The following is a 15,696-nucleotide window of genomic DNA, read 5'->3' as shown; positions in this document are numbered from 1 at the left end:
AGCATGGTAAGCCCTAAAACAAGTATCCTTCAGGAATACTTTTTAATTTTGCTTTTGGGATTAATCAATTCTTACACAAGCTTTTTTGAGGAGGATGCAAGTTACATTTGAACCATCTATAAGTATTTATAAATAAAAAAGCAGGAATCTTAACTAAGTATTCACCTTATTTCCGTACCTTTATATTTTGACAAAATTTACAAATTGCCGGTAATTCATTTACATACATGGATTTACTGTGTAATAACTGCATTCATATAGTGGTTTTGATCCAAATCTGAACATCTAAAGTTAGATTAGTCTTTTCTGCCCAGATGAAATTCAGGTGCAGCGTGCACTTGTTTTATTCCCACAAGAAAAAATGTTCTAACAATGTTTACGGTAACTATAATTTCAGTTAAAAAAGATTTACATTCCTCTTGCAACTAGTCTATAAGGTTATACACACACACATTAAAACTGCACTAATCAATATTTTGACTGGAACAATGGAATACCCTCAAACGCATGATGTAGACACATACATCATATATCGTCCTTAAATCCGTTCAACCGTGGTCTCTCTTTCATTGTATAATGTAACAGGTAAACTCATTTATTCTCCACTGACAAAATGTTCAACTAACATGGTGATCGAATCCTTGATCACCTCCTGTATATAATGTAATGTGGCAAACGATAAAGCAACTATATGGCTTCAATCAAATATATCCATATGTGAAAGCAAAACAAATATAAATATAATTGAAAGAAAATAAAGTGGTCGTAATTCACCTGGAAATAGTTGAAAATTGAAAAAAAAACTTTCTGAGCGAGCAGCCATGATGAAACACCTTTCCGCATAAAGCAGACCTTCAAATCTTCAGCCAATCACAGCCCGTAGTTTTAGAGCGACACGTCCATCCACCAATCAGATTTCTATGTTTGCGTTTATCGCCAGCTGGTAATCCACTGAATCTTATTCTGGGGAGTTTCGACTTCGTTGTGGCGGCGAACAGAAGAAAGAGGTGAGTAACGTTAGTTTTTAAAAATATAGGCCTTCCCCCATTCGTTGCTTTGACCTTGGCTAACAAGTAATTGAATGTGTTTCAACCGTAACTGCTTACTATATCAGTGACCGATCATGCTTTAAATCGGTTAGTCACACGAGACAAAATGGCTAACTAAGCTAATGCTAGCTTGCTAATAGAAGCCATTCATATGCAACCAGCCTGGCTAGAAGCTCTCTGACCAGGAAGCGAAAACACGGGAACTTCTAATACTCGAGCTTTTTTAATGCGTTAGCTGTGGTTAACGTCGTTCAGCTGCTTCAGTAAAGGCTAAAGTTCAATATGGACAAAGATTAATATTGCTGTTTTCCCTGAGCTCGCGGTCTTCTCGATTACAAGTGTCTATTTCCTGATAATGACGTTACGGATCCACCATTCGCTCTCACTGGTTGCTCGCTCCTGATACACGGTGGCCTGTGTGGTCTCACACTGTCTTTCCGTTTTAGAGAACTACACTGGCGCAACCATGGTCAAGATCTTCATTGGCAACCTGTCTCAGGACACCGGGAAGGAAGACGTTGAAGCCCTGTTTACTCCGTATGGCACAGTGACCGAAAGCGCCAAGTTTAAAAACTACGCTTTCGTCCACATGGACGACCGGAAGTCCGCCACCAAAGCCATCCGTGAGCTCCATCTCTTCAAGCTGGATGGCAGACCCATCAATGTGGAGCCCAGCAGAGGGAAGAACCAGGGCCCCGTGAAGCTCCACGTAGCCAATGTAGAAAAAGGCTTCGACGATGAGCTCCGTGTGCTGTTTGAAGAGTACGGCACAGTCAAAGAGTGCGCCATTGTCAAGAACTTTGCCTTTGTACACATGGACAACTCTGATGAAGCCATGGATGCCATAAAGGGCCTGGATAACACAGATTTTCAAGGTAGGATTGCAAGTTTTTTTCTTTTTGGTAGGGTGACATACATTTGGGTGTTCTGCTTTTCTGGATTTTGAGAAACATACATTTTCTCTCATAGGAAAGCGCATACATGTTCAGGTATCAAAAAGCCGACCCAGAGGGGGACCCGAGGACGAGGAATATCCACCTCCGCCGGGCAGAGGAGGCTACTATCCTCCTCGTTACCCGGGGGACAGGCCCGAGCCTCCCTACAGAGACCACATGCCGGCTTACCCTCCTCTGCCTCCGCCGCCCCCTCCCCCGAGACGAGCTGCGTATCCCGACCGCGGCTATGGCGACGCAGACCCCTACGGGATGGTTGACTACTACGAGAAATACAGAGCCCGTCCATACGGCGTAGGGGGCTACGATGACAGGCGCCCCACCTCCAACCCCCCTCCTCCGCCTCCTCCCTCGGCCCTGGTCAGGGAACGCCTCGGAATGGGGGGCCCTAGCCCGTACGACCGGCCTCCTCCTGCACCACCCTCCTACATGGCCAGAGACCGGAGCCCCATCAGACGAGCCCCGCCTCCGCCTGCGATGTCTGCTACTAACGGGTACCCCTACGAGAGGTCCCGGCTCTCCCCGCTGGCCAGGGCTCCGATCTATGCAGGGCCGATGTTTGCAGCTCCCCGCCCCAGGGACCCCTTCTCGGACGGGACACAGCCACCGCCGCCGCCCCCTCGATATCCGGGCTACTAGGCCCACAAGAGCGCAATTCAAGGTGAGAACAGTGAGCGGACGGATTCTGACACGATGGCTCTAGCATTAATACTTGCATTAATACCGTATATAGGCATGATAACGTGTCCAAACATGTAACTACCTTTGAAATCAATGTGCTTAATTAGTAAGTTGAAAAGGAACCACGTTTGCACCCATCACCATCTGCCAGACCTCTTAATTCCTGTAGATCTAGTCCGACAAGAGATCAATAATAAAGAACTTTAACATTACCCAATATATTGTTGCTTTAACATCAGAGATCAGTCTTGCGCGGCTCCTGACTAAAACCCGCTCCTTGACATGTGTGGTGTGCTCTCTTTCCAGGTTTAGAATATGACAAGATCGTCGTCTGCTGATGTGCGTGGCGCTATACATCCCCCTCGTCTTTGGCGGATTGCGTTGCGTTCGCCTGAGACTTACTGGAAGATACTGTATTGCAGACAGCCCCCATACTTTAAAACATATGATTCCATGTCTACAGTTCACGTATTTTTCTGAGCTGTTTATGCTTCTTCTGTTCCTCTTGCTTGTTTTACTATTGAAATACTTTATTTGTTTAGCAGGAAAGGTTGCTGTCTGAGGTGCTTAGTATATTTCAGTGAGACGCAGTACTGTTAATGGCAGAAAGCCCTCCGCTCATAAATCTTTCTAAATAGATATGGACTCTGGTAAACTGACATAATTTCATAAGGGAAGTCATTCAAATTAAAAAAAAAAATTTAGTCTTTAACCAACGTTTGGTCACGAAATCAAAATTATTCAGTGTAGTGGCATGACGAATCAAAAGTTTGGTTTTGTTCTTTTTTTAAACTTTGTGTTCTTTTCTTGCGAAAAAAGAATATAGCACCATTATGTTTGATTTTATTTACTTTACACGTTGCTTTTCCTTTGAAGGGTTTTTAATAAAAACAATCAAACAAAACACTCCGTTTTTAACTGTCAAGTCATTCCTCGTTGGGCTAGGCCTCTTTAGTCCCAACTTGTCCGCCATTCACCGGTCCAGATGTGTACTCTGTAATACCCGGGCATTAAACCCTCCACTCCCCTTTGACACATGGTGGGGTGTGTGGTCAGTTGTTTGCGACTCCAAACTGCTCTCAAAGTCACCGTCACCTGAGCAACCGAGCTTGCGATGCAAAGCGAGGCGGCGTGCAGGGGATAAATAATCAGAGCGGCTAACGTTGACGGTTGAATTCATCACCATTTTCCCCAGTGTTTGACGGTAGATAAAGTAGATTTAGATGCTGACGTTTCCACGCCTGTCCATCTGCTGCGGCGCGTCGCCCCCGACTCGCATGGAGCTGCGTGTGTCCTTAGCAACCGTTGCCTGCCTTGTGCCAAGCCCATCAGTTCAGGTCATGTTTCTGTCGTCTCGCGACAATTGTTGAGTGAAATCTTTTCATTTCTCTGTCCATTGAGTTCTCACTACAGTCCCACATCCAGCTATTGTCAGCTATACATTTGTACCACAAATTGCATGCAGTGTTGGTGTTCTTAGTGTTTTTGCTCTTTGTAGGTTGTTAGGCTCGGTGCAGGAGATACCAGATCATGGTAAGTCCTCGGAGGAGGAAGATGTGCAGCCTCCAAGGGAACAAAGGTAGGCATTGTTTTTTTAATCTTAAACACCACTTTCTAATGTGACAAATTGTCTCCTGACTCCCTCTTGTGTTTTTGTAATGATATGCAGTTTGAATATTTATTTTAAAGATCAGAACATTTAACTTTACCAGCACAGCATAAAAAGTCACATTTGTCTTCCTTTGTTAATAATAGAGTATGAGGTAGCAAAGCTCTGGTGGGATGAGTGGCTTCTCTGACTGTCTTTGTCTCCAGGCCGCCTTCTGCTCTGTCAACTGCAACGACCCATGGAGTGAATTACCTCAACGTCATGATTTGGGGAAAGATGTGCTCAGACGTCCATGTATTTTAAGGTAAAGCAACACAATTTCACTACGAAGTCCACAACAGACCTATCAATTTGGTGAGCTTTAAGTGAATCTTTTTTTAATTTTTTTACAGGAAGTGAATTTGCTCCAAAAGTGAAGGTTTTTTGTGTCCGTTGGGGAATCCGGAGGGAATGTCCAGACCGGGGAAAACCCCTTCACTGGTTTCTCTGCTGCTGTTGATGAAACCAAAATAACTGGTTGGATCATCCCTACAGGTCCCAATTGGGATTGACTCTTATGAACTTGAGACGTCTCAAACTGACGGCTCCCTCAAACCACCACAATCTACATGTATCGCTAAACCACATTGGTTATTTGTGGCATGACCTACACAAAATGTATTTGTTTCTTTGTAGCATTTATTTCGATGGATTTATACACCTAATAAATTTCCTTTATTGAATTACATTATTCAGTTTGAAAACATGTTGGTCTTCTACTTTATTTAGACAAACTTCACTTGCCTTTATATTTTATTAAGCATACAGAAGCAAGGGTATCTTTCGCCTTGATGTAAAGGTGTTGACATAGTGATGTTTATATAAATCAGTCTGAATTGTGTTACAGTAGTAGCAAAGTTTTTATATATTTTTTATTTGTGTATATATTTTATATCAATCATGGGGTATTTATTAGATTTCCCAGAAATATTGGATATCATCAATCCTGGCTAAGTACCCAGCCGCGGCTGGATAGATTTTGTTCCAAGACCAAGGCGTCTGTACGTGACTCAAAAGGGAAGCGGAAAAGAAATCCTCCCACATCTGTTAAAGAATAAGTAGTGGGGGGAAGTGAGTTGTTTGCCTACTGGTTATTGCAGTTCAAATGTGGCATCTTGTTTCTAGCACCCTCCCTCTGCGGCGCTCAGATTTCGGTAAAACACCCGTGTTGTTTGGCGTGTTCTTACTGTTGACCATTGGTCGCATAGGACTTGCTAGACTGGTCCAGCCATCATTGTCTGAGCTTTTGTCACTATATGAGCTTCCTCAAGGGTGCAGTTGTTCTACTTAAACCCTGCCCATCTGCTTCCAGGAGGAGATAAAAGATCTCACATTACTGTCCTGCTTGTTAAATTAACAAGAGACGTTTGAAGATTCTCTATAAAAACTGGACTTTGTTCAAACCGTAAACAGATTTCCCATAACTGAAGATCCCCCCAACTGAACATCACTTCATGCTGAATCTGATAAGCAACTGCTAGGAAAAAAGGTGTTAAATAACTAAGTACTCAAGTGTTGTACTTAATTAGTTATGGTACTTGTACTTCAGAATTTCCTTACAACACTACCTAATTCCACTACTTAAATTGAAATTACTCCACTACATATTCATCTAAAAGCTTTGTGTTACAAACAACTACTTTAAATATACTGTTTTCAACTGAATGTTGTTAATATTCTAGTTACATATTTCAACATATGCTTTATTGATATATGGGGTAGTTTTACTGAACTGAGTCACAAAGTGCGCACAAAGAAAGAAACAGTTTAATGTGCTCACGTTGAAAATGACATGAACCACTTCAATAAGTCACAGCATTTAGTGTATTTAAAAGTAGGTGATGTATTAAAATGACAGCTTTGTAATCTATAGACATGGAGTAACATATATACAGACATACAATAAATGTAAAATAATACTTTGTAACAGAAGTATCGCTTCAGATGAAAACCAATGACTATGTTAAAACGCAACATTACTAATCATACAAGATGGTCTCATCTGTCTCCAAGGGGCCAAGTAGCCCCACTCTGAGTTCTCCTGGGTAGCTGGTCACCATGAGGCCACCCGTCTCCATGACTGCCGTCGTGCTGGGCACGCTTGTGCATGTCTCCCTGGACGGAGGTACTGCCAGCACCTCAAAGTCTACCTCGAAACTCCCCTTGGCCTCGCCAGACTCCCGTGTGATCAGCATCTCATACTCCCCGAACCGGATCAGGGCCTTGTCGGGCAGGTCCATCCTTTCCAAGTAGTCCAGCGTGGCGCTGTTCACCGCCAGCCGCCCCCTCTGGCTCAGGTTCTGGACGGAGAAGAGTGTGTCTGGGCTCTGCGGGCTGCGGTATGCGAGGAGGGCCAGCTGCTTGCGGGACACCCGGACGTCGACAAGGGCGAAGGTGCAGACCTGGCCGTCACGTCCCAGCCTGAGAGGCTCATCGGCTGGGTGTCTGCTCTTGGTCCCCAGAGGAAGCAGCCCGTAAAGGCCCTTAGAACTCTGCTGAGGGTGGTAAAGTTTGATGTGGAGGCAAGTCAGGAGGTCCTCCTCTGTCTCCATTGTCTGGGACACATTCATCGTGGAAAGGAATAGCTCCTGGTGAAATCAGCCCGAGGACAGATTGACCTATCGACCTCCTGAAAATGAGAGGCTGCTGGGACAGGAGAAGAAAATTTTAGGAATTCAGTGAGGCGGTGTATGTTACCAGTCCAAACTTAAGTAACACTTGAATTGCTGCTGTAAAAGACGTGTCTTACCGGTATGTTGAGGTTCTAGTTGAATGTAGGAGACGCTTTGACCCAGTCCAGAGACGCGAGGGAGCACATATGTCGTGTGACTTAGAGGAGACCAAGTAACGGTGCTGGTGGTGGGAGAGGCTTTGCGTCGCTGCTTTGTTTTCAAGCTGCTGACCTGATCTTCCGAGTTTCGTCATCTTCACAAGACCCAAAGCAATGCTGCTTTCAGGTGCCAACGCGTAAACGACGAACATCTAAATGAGGCGTTTGGAAACTGAATAGGGGGTTTTCTCAGTTCGCCACTCTAGTAGCAAATTTACCACTGAATAACGCAATTGAAACGTATGATGACCATCCGATCAATTCAAATGTTTTTTGAGCAATCAAATTATTTCCCAATGTCATGGCAACATTTAGGTGCAGAGAATGTACAAAAATTCAGTTCAATTAAGACAATTTGATGTTAATCATCTTTTATTAAGACAAATGGCAACAAGTAACCCATTCACGCTTCTGAAAAGGGATTGGCAGATATATCTGTTTGTATAATTAGAACTGAATACATTTCAGTTTCATAATACTGGGCATAAATTCATTGGGCATTTATTTTCATCATCATATTGTATCTAAATGACAAAATTTAGATTAGAAGACTGAGCGCAAGTATCATAAACCTGGCCGTTCTCTAAAATACCATTTTAAGATCAGCCCGTGAACGTTCCATTTCACTACAGAAAGTCCCTCGCTGATGCAATGTGAAACAGAAACACCCTGTAGTTTATATTTATACCGTGTATGTGCTCGGTCATCCTTTTTTTCCACCAGTGAGATTGGAAGAAAAACATACAACAGTTGCGGGAAACTATAAACTCTGCAATGAATAGTCACATATTAACACAGGACGATTGGTTATCAGAACTTATTGCTTCTATTCTATAACTTATATTCACGTAGTGCCAGGTTTAATGAAGAAGTAAATGGTAGTATAACAAATACATTATTACATTTTTGGGGTAATCTTGTCAGTAAACCAGCGGATGGCCTGTTTTGTCGGTTCGTTTTGTAACTCGTCAGCATACTTGATTAAGGAGACGTATTTGTGTTACACGTCAATCAATACGCACACGGTACTTTTTACTAAATCCCTTGCATGGTATCCACAGCATAAAACAAGGTGGATGCGAAAGTTACACTTCTGTGGACATTATCCATTAAACCACAGTGGGCGGTGATATCATAGATATTATGGATTGACTGCTGGTTTTGGTTGTGAAGCACACGAAGAAGAATTAATAACCCACCCCCTCTGCCTCGAGATTGGCTTACCGTTTTATATTTACCTCGAACCTAACGAATCTCAAGCTTGGAGTTTAAACTTAACCAATCCAACAAGGACGGTAACGAGATACGGCCAATCAGAAGCAGAGGAGGGCGGGTCATTGCCCATAGCAGTCGAGCAGGATATTGCAAAGCGGAGAAAAGCTAAGCGGAAATCGACTTAGTTTAAGGAAAGCTGCTCAAAGCGGTTTGATTCATTTGTCGAGGCCGCATGATATAAAGGTAAACTTGAGCCTAACAGACCATTCATTTGCTTATATAATTCGGGGCGATACAAATCCCGAAATATTTACTAATCTGGAATATTTGTAGTTGAGCTCAACGCCATAACTCAACGTTACGTTTGTGCGAGTATGGACAGCGGCGCTTTGTGTCATAGCGTGACTTGACTGGCAAGCTAACCGCTAGCACTAACAACATTTCATTAACCTGGACCAGTAAATGTGTTGTGCTGTATATAGCCGCGTTATAGTAATAACACGTAACATAGGCGTTTTTTCACACCAAACATTTTGTGAATTTAGACTCTTACTTGCAGCGTAAAACTGACATCCGCCATTTTCTAAATTTACAGGCCAATTTCATTTGTAGCCGGGGGCACTAGTATCGGATAAAAATATCTGTGTGTAGATAAACTGTTTATTTATATTGTAACTAACACCATACCGTTCACATATTGTGGGTGCAATTTTTAATGTTTTTGTCCCTCAGTCCTACATTCAATTTTCTCTCTTCTGCTCTGAAACAGACCTCTAACAATGGTGAAGATTTTTGTGGGAAACCTTCCCAGAGAGGCGGACCAGGAGGAAATCAAGGCACTGTTTTCTGAGCATGGCACAGTCACAGAATGTGCCATCATAAAGAACTATGCCTTCATCCACATGGATGACCGCAAGGCCGCCACCAAGGCCATTAAGGTCCTGCACCTCCACAAGCTTCACGGCACACCGATCAACGTGGAGGCCAGCCATGGGAAGAACCAGGGCTCAGTCAAACTCCACGTAGCTAACGTAGAAAAGGGCGCAGACGACGAGCTCCGTGCTCTCTTTGAAGAGTACGGCTCAGTCACAGAGTGTGCTGTAGTCAAGAATTTTGCTTTTGTTCACATGTCCAACTCTGACGAGGCCATGGATGCCATCAAGGGAATGGACAACACTGAATTTCAAGGTGAGAGAGGCTTGTAACGTTAAATGCTGTGGTTGTGATCCTTTTGATGTAGTGAACCAAATCGTTTTCTTTTATCTGTGTTTTTTCTTTTAGGCAAACGCATCCATGTCCAGATTTCTAAGAGCCGTCCCCGACATGACGAACGGGAGGACTACCCTCCTCCTCCCCCAGACAGGGGTGGCTATTGGCCTCCTCACTACCCAGGAGAGAGGCACGAGCCTCCCCCACCGGGCTATATGAGAGGCCGCCTCGGCCCCATGCCCCCAGGTTACCCCGCTCCTCCTCTGCCGCCCCCACCGCCTAGACGAGCAGTTTATCCTGAACGTCCCTACGAGGGGGACAGAGAAAGATACGGCGTTGTAGATTACTATGAAAAATACAGAGCTCGTCCGTATGGCATGGCTCCCTACGAGGACCAGCGTGCCGGCGCCCCTCCTCCTCCCCCTCCCCCCTCAGCCGTCGCCCGAGACCGTCTTATGCCCTCGCCGCTTGACCCGTATGAGCGTCGTCCCCTCCCACCACCCCCGGCTTCGTACTACCCCCGAGATCGCAGTCCTCTAAGGAGGGCGCCCGCCGTGCCAATGCCCCCCGCTAATAACGGCTTCCCCTACGAGCGGTCTCGTCTCAGTCCGGTTTCCCGAGTCCCGGGATACGGAGTTCCACGCCCCAGGGACCCCTACGCAGAGCGGCTGCCTCCGCCACCACCTGCCCGATATGCTTATTAAGCAAGGCCCAGGCACGTAAAGGTGAGAATAGGTCCTGGTAGACTGGTGTTCATATCTTCCCTGAATCTGCCATGCGTCCCTGTGAAGGCAGAGGCAGCCTGTCGCTGCACGGTCCAGTCCCAGTGGGGGGGAAAACTAAGGTTTGGAAAAGCATGCGTACGAAGTAGTAAATGCGTTGCTAATGCACGACCGTGCACTCTCCTGGGGTTCAGCTAACATAAAAATAAAAAATAAATCATCAAAATAGTACATTTGTGACGTAATCCGACTAATAAGTGTCCGGTCTGGGTAAGCGTGACTCGATACCGAACGCCACATTCAGATCTCTGAGACGGAACAGCGTGCTTCATACCAGCAGTTGCAGGCGGTTCATTTGTGTCATTTGCTCTTTTTTCAGGATCGTCGTCGACTGCGTCGCCGCTCGCCGCCTCCTGATGCTCGTGAAACTATCCTCTCGTCTGTGGCTGAGCGCGTTGCGTTCCACTGCGATGCTCACAGGAGGAACCGAATTACAGACGTCCACGTCTGATTTTTCTTTTATTAATTTGGGACAGTTTTTACTCGCCCTCCCTCCTCTGGTTGTTTTAGTTTGTCATTGTGCTGTAGTATTATTTTTTTATGCTTGACGTCTGAATTAGGCGTTTTTTTATTTAGTACATTTACGTTTAAAAAAAATCGTGTTCTGATGTTGTGTGTGACCGTAGAAAGCTGCTGATTTCCGCAGCAGACTAGGCGATACTTATGGTTGTAGATTTAAATGGACTAAATCATGTTAGAAATTAGATCTAATCTGCACGTCGTTTCCATTATGTTACGCTTTCCCATCGAGAAAAAAAAAAAACGCCATGTGGTGTTGCTGTGAAAATTCAAACTGCCAAGACGTATGGGTTTGACCAATGTAGAAAGCCCCTGTCGATAGGACAGTTACCGCAAAGCGTTCACATGTACCTGTCCATTGTCGTACTTGTTTTTAATAAACGGATTTGTGCAGTAATGTTGTTCACAAATGTGCCCAAACTCCTACCTTGCGCTCAAAAAGTCCCTCATCAGTGTAACCGCTTAAATTTCTCCGAACACTAATACCTTCAAAGGATAATCGCATATATTTAATAATACCATTATTCAAACGTTTAGAAAAAAAAACTTGCTGAACTCGTTCCGCTGATTTAAATAATATCTCCCGACTTTGGAACAATGCAGCCTTCCTCATTCCCCGCGTACATCTTAACCTTTCCCCTTTTTAGTGTAAAAAATGTGAGACTTGTTCACTCTAGGTCTAAAGGGAAGAAGGGTGCAACACCGTACACCTGCTGCACTCCCACCAGGTGAGGTTGCTTAACGAGGACTAGTTTATCTTGAATCAGGGATGAGAGGACATCAAAGGCTGCTGCAGACCATCAGAGTGAACAGGTAAGTCTTAAGGACTACTGATGCCACAAGTACCACAGAATGCACACACTCACATGTACCCTTTCCATGTTTATATTCATTATGAAGACAGCTATGTTCCTCTTTAGAGCCAGTGTTTTCTGGAGAAATACTTTAAGTTGCATGTATAGTCCATTTGTAGGCATTGCTGTTGAGTGGAATGTGGACTACATGTCTGAATGCAGGATGTTAATCTTCCTGCAAGAGTTTCATTTTTCAAATGAAATCATTACTGAGAAGCCGTCAGGAATGCTTGGTTTGACAAAACAGACCTGGGACACAAGCAGAAGTAAATTCAACACTGTCTTGCAGACATTTATAACCTGTTGACATGAAATCCATTGACAATGAAATGAACTAATTTGTACACAATAATTATTTACCATTCTCTGCATTGAGTTGGATTAAGTTGACTTGTATGAATAAAATGTAAATCACTAAATCAGTGTCCCTGTTCGCTAATGTACTGGCATTACACTTTTCTAGTGTTTTCATGAGTAGCATCTTGTTTCCGTTTTTAATGCATTGTGTTATTTGTGATTCCCTTTAGAATAGACCTAGTTGGTCTTACAGAACATGACCGTGACCACAAACATTTTTCATGAGGTTGTATTCCCAATGTCACTTAAGTGCAGATATATTAATTTGATAGTAGTCAGTAGATGTCACCCATCCTCCATATCTAATATGACTAAGATTTATTTTGAACACTGCTAAGTTAGGTTTCCGTAGTCCCAGTCCCATAATACTTGAAGAATGTAAGTATGCTGTGTTGGATGCGTTTTTTACTATTTAGTGCGTCCGACATAAACCTGAGCCAGCTCTATTCTTCCAGGGTACAAACTTTATAACAGCATAGACTTTAAATGTTACGATCACTCACGGCACCGTTTCTCACGACAAAGACAAAAACGAGCCGGGCCTGGTGTAGGACCGCAGTGCTCGGACCTCACTGCTCCCCGCCATCACTCAGGCCGCCTTGTCCTGCTTGCCAGATACACAAAGCATTACAATGTTACAACCAGATGAAATGAGATGACGCACAATCAGACATTTGAGGGGAGACACCCCAGGAGAACCGGGTCAGAACTTTTATTCCACAAAACTTCAGTTTTTTGGAAATGTAACGTGAACGTATAAAAGTTTTAAATCTCATAATTCGCTTTTTTCTTTTTCGTTTTGTGTAAATATTCAAAATATTGATTACATGTGTATTTTGAATGTTTTCTTTGCACCAGTCTGAAATAAGCGAAATGGCTATGGTGATGGACTGTGTGTAGACTGGATCTGTGTCTGCTTGATGGCACTAATTCACAACACTCAGCTTCTTGTTTCATTCTACTCACAATGCTCAGAACACACTGGCTTTTTTCTGTCAAACGACTGTCATTGTTCCTGTTTGGGTATTTTAATCAGCTGGGTCTTTTTCTAAGGTGGAGATAAGTCAAACAATTTTCCAGGTATACATTTAGCGGTGTCTCCTGCTCACTGCCCAGACCATGAAGTCTCCTCCCACACTCCAGGCCCCCGTCCTCAGCACATTCTCTAAATGACCCGGGACCAACTTAACAAATGTGAGAAAACAAATATTTCTCTCTTCCTTCTCCATCACATTCACGAAAGCACAGACGCACGCGTGTCACTGAAAGTCATGGAAACGGACAGATTACCCAAACAAGGTTACTCAAGGTCAGCAGACCTTCCGATCGTTCACTTTGCACTTTGACTTGGACACAAACTTGAAACCACTTCTAAAGCCAAACTGTGGCGAACGAGCTCTTTGATTTTTCAACTGCTGGAGGAAATAGACTTGGTAGGAATCTTGTTGGAGAAGTAAACTACTGTCTGTGGCAACAGAAGAGCTTGAAAGAGGTTGAGAGTCAAGGAGGAGCACCTGCTGAGCGGAGTGGCTGTGAGTTGGACGATAACTGTGCAGGTAAGACTACTTTTATATTTAATTTAGCATTTCTCTTGTCAATTCATCCCCATAAATCCTTAAAAGTGTCCTCATTTTGGAAGTCAGTTAAACTTTTTAAAGTCTGAAGGTGAATAGTTGACCCTCAATTATCAGACCCGGTTGATGATTACTCCCTGTAAAGGGATTATTTGAGGGGGGGGGGGGTCTTAAATGTGGCCCGGGAATCTGTGGATTGTGTTAACAATTAGTGTAGTGTGTGTTACACATTGTGAAGATAACAGTCAAAAACAAGCTCAAAACGACTGTCTGTCCTGCCAACCTTGGTCTGAGTTGTCCCATACACGTGTTACAGCGCCAGTCATCCCTGCCAACCCGCTACTGCCACCTGCTGGCGAATTTGAGTGTTGCCCTGCAGCTGCTCCAGGGGAAAGTAGGTAGTTTCAAAAAGTCACACAAAGGGTTTTCTATCACAATAACCAAAACAAGGGCTTCCCACCTCTGAGTTTCTGGCAGTCGTTGCAAGGAGTGATGTCCTGGGCCTTACAAGCACTACGGACGGCCATGGAGACTGGGTTGAGTGTCTCAAAATACTGGCGGCAGGCGGTTTGAAGCCCACTTCAAAGTTTGAAGACACGAGGAAATCCACCACTGATCATGTGAACATAATCAGATACAAAAAACGGTATGATCCTGCTGTGGAATGTTGGGAAATATTTTGTTTGCTATTTTTTTAAAGTCAAATAAAAAAAATGAACGGAAGCGGAAAAGTGAGGTAATATAATGTCATTTAGAAGGAAAAAATATTATTTTATAGTTTGTATATCATAAAGCAATTAATTTAATGACATTGAAGCAACGAACCATTAGGGGGCAGGGGGGGACCTAACTCTGAATGCAGATTCATTTAAAATAGATCTTTGTATACTTACTGAGTCACACGCCTACAAAAGATGGATGGATGAATCGTAGACAGTTATTTGAGCACCTTTAAAGTGTGAGTTGTGTTTTTGATGTAGTCAATGTATGTAATCCTTTACAATCTACTTACAAATCCTTTAAGACTCAAGTAACAACAAATACATATCACTACAAACTGGTTACACACAACTCTCAAAATTGTGTGTTATTTGACCGAAATAGAGACAACAAATTACCCCCCAAATAAAATTGAGTATCTGTTGAGCTGTGTGATACATTTTTAGGCGTCTCAGCTAAATGAGGAAGACAAGTCAAACGTCGGCTCAGGTGTGAGAATGCTCAAGGCGCTTTTTAATGCAAGCACGAGGCGTTTGGGTAAAAGATCGAAATGAGTGTGAGAAAATCGGTCAGTGGCGTTCGGCAAAGAAAGGGACAGTTTGAAAAGGGATTAACAGGTTGGCGGATTCTAAAAGTCACATCACATCTTCAGCGACGACACTAAAGCTTTTGTTTGCCTGTGGTTTTATTGCAGAGCAGAGGGCCAGTCTTCCTGTGGCTTTCGCTGGTGCACTAAGTGTTCACCGCAGTGGAAAATAACACGGGGGAGGAGACACAAGAGGTGTTGTTGCCCACATGTGCACAAATACCCGGCCAGGCCAGCCACCCCTTTTTGTAATTTTCATTTACACTTTGACTTTGTCAGTTTAAAATGGAGTCAAAAAAAGTTTGAAAGGCCGCGTATCCAAACAAATACAGACTTCAACAAGTGTGGAGAGCAAGCTTGGATACTTTGTTTTTACCTGTAGCTGTCTATGTGACAATGAAATGAAATGTCCTAAAAACAAGATGCAATGTAGTGCAATTAAAAAGAAATTAGCTAATAAATCATCAAGTACAAGCATACTAGTCTCTGAAAGGACAATAATCGAAAGATCTGATCTGTTGACAATTGAAGGGACGTAATGAACTTCAAACTAATAAATAAACATTTAAGCAGTGGTTCCAACACAATTTCTACATTTTTTCTACTTTCTACTTTTGCTACTTACTTTTCGCTGCTTAATCTAGTCATCTGAGCGGAAGTACTTCAGTGAACAAGACAACATCCATAACCTAATAGTTAAGGCTGTAACCTGAGATCAC

At 43.5% G+C, this 15,696-nt stretch overlaps 3 protein-coding genes and 1 long non-coding RNA gene across 10 annotated transcripts; 3 read left to right on the top strand and 1 right to left on the bottom strand.

Annotated features, from left to right (window-relative positions):
- Positions 1-892: 892 nt before the first annotated feature.
- Positions 893-5,172, top strand: LOC119222479 (RNA-binding protein 4.1-like). 5 transcript variants are annotated; one of them, XM_062561613.1, is made up of 6 exons: positions 893-1,007; positions 1,496-1,924; positions 2,019-2,663; positions 4,182-4,262; positions 4,499-4,596; positions 4,685-5,172. In XM_062561613.1, the coding sequence occupies exons 2-3, from the start codon at positions 1,516-1,518 to the stop codon at positions 2,639-2,641; spliced, it is 1,032 nt and encodes a 343-aa protein (XP_062417597.1). In that variant the 5' UTR covers positions 893-1,007; positions 1,496-1,515; the 3' UTR covers positions 2,642-2,663; positions 4,182-4,262; positions 4,499-4,596; positions 4,685-5,172. The 5 variants fall into 5 exon arrangements, with proteins under 5 accessions (XP_062417597.1, XP_062417595.1, XP_037335084.2 ...); XM_062561611.1 differs by having other exon boundaries at positions 4,182-4,596; XM_037479187.2 differs by having other exon boundaries at positions 2,990-4,596.
- Positions 5,173-5,839: 667 nt separating this feature from the next.
- On the bottom strand, positions 5,840-7,399 carry tifa (TRAF interacting protein with forkhead associated domain). Of its 2 annotated transcripts, none has more exons than XM_037479189.2 (2): positions 7,081-7,399; positions 5,840-6,977 (listed from the first exon to the last, which is right to left on the bottom strand). In XM_037479189.2, exon 2 carries the CDS (start codon positions 6,899-6,901, stop codon positions 6,311-6,313), a length of 591 nt encoding a protein of 196 aa, XP_037335086.2. In that variant the 5' UTR covers positions 6,902-6,977; positions 7,081-7,399; the 3' UTR covers positions 5,840-6,310. The 2 variants fall into 2 exon arrangements, with proteins under 2 accessions (XP_037335086.2, XP_037335085.2); XM_037479188.2 differs by having other exon boundaries at positions 5,840-6,974; positions 7,081-7,305.
- A 1,085-nt stretch (positions 7,400-8,484) lies between these two features.
- Positions 8,485-11,135, top strand: LOC119223278 (RNA-binding protein 4B-like). The gene is made up of 4 exons (XM_037480494.2): positions 8,485-8,619; positions 9,146-9,564; positions 9,658-10,310; positions 10,687-11,135. Exons 2-3 carry the CDS (start codon positions 9,156-9,158, stop codon positions 10,287-10,289), a joined length of 1,041 nt encoding a protein of 346 aa, XP_037336391.1. The 5' UTR covers positions 8,485-8,619; positions 9,146-9,155; the 3' UTR covers positions 10,290-10,310; positions 10,687-11,135.
- Positions 11,136-13,484: 2,349 nt separating this feature from the next.
- LOC119223818 (uncharacterized) lies at positions 13,485-15,554 on the top strand. 2 transcript variants are annotated; one of them, XR_009955961.1, is made up of 4 exons: positions 13,485-13,653; positions 13,988-14,065; positions 14,139-14,317; positions 15,086-15,554. It is a non-coding gene; the product is annotated as an uncharacterized LOC119223818 (long non-coding RNA). The 2 variants fall into 2 exon arrangements; XR_005120977.2 differs by having other exon boundaries at positions 13,988-14,317; positions 15,086-15,160.
- The last annotated feature ends 142 nt before the right edge of the window (positions 15,555-15,696 follow it).

Source organism: Pungitius pungitius, chromosome 1 (assembly GCF_949316345.1).
Source record: "Pungitius pungitius chromosome 1, fPunPun2.1, whole genome shotgun sequence".
NCBI lineage: Eukaryota > Metazoa > Chordata > Actinopteri > Perciformes > Gasterosteidae > Pungitius > Pungitius pungitius.
The sequence above is the reverse complement of the archived record's forward strand: the minus strand, read 5'-3'. Positions and strand labels throughout refer to the sequence as shown.

Excerpts from the sequence above, each read along its gene's own strand:
- tifa (XM_037479189.2), bottom strand. The coding sequence starts at position 6,901 with ATGAATGTGTCCCAGACAATGGAGACAGAGGAGGACCTCCTGACTTGC.
- LOC119222479 (XM_062561613.1), top strand. The coding sequence starts at position 1,516 with ATGGTCAAGATCTTCATTGGCAACCTGTCTCAGGACACCGGGAAGGAA. Across the intron at positions 1,925-2,018 it reads GGATAACACAGATTTTCAAG|GAAAGCGCATACATGTTCAG; the intron begins GTAGGATTGCAA and ends TTTCTCTCATAG.
- LOC119223278 (XM_037480494.2), top strand. The coding sequence starts at position 9,156 with ATGGTGAAGATTTTTGTGGGAAACCTTCCCAGAGAGGCGGACCAGGAG. Across the intron at positions 9,565-9,657 it reads GGACAACACTGAATTTCAAG|GCAAACGCATCCATGTCCAG; the intron begins GTGAGAGAGGCT and ends TTTTTCTTTTAG.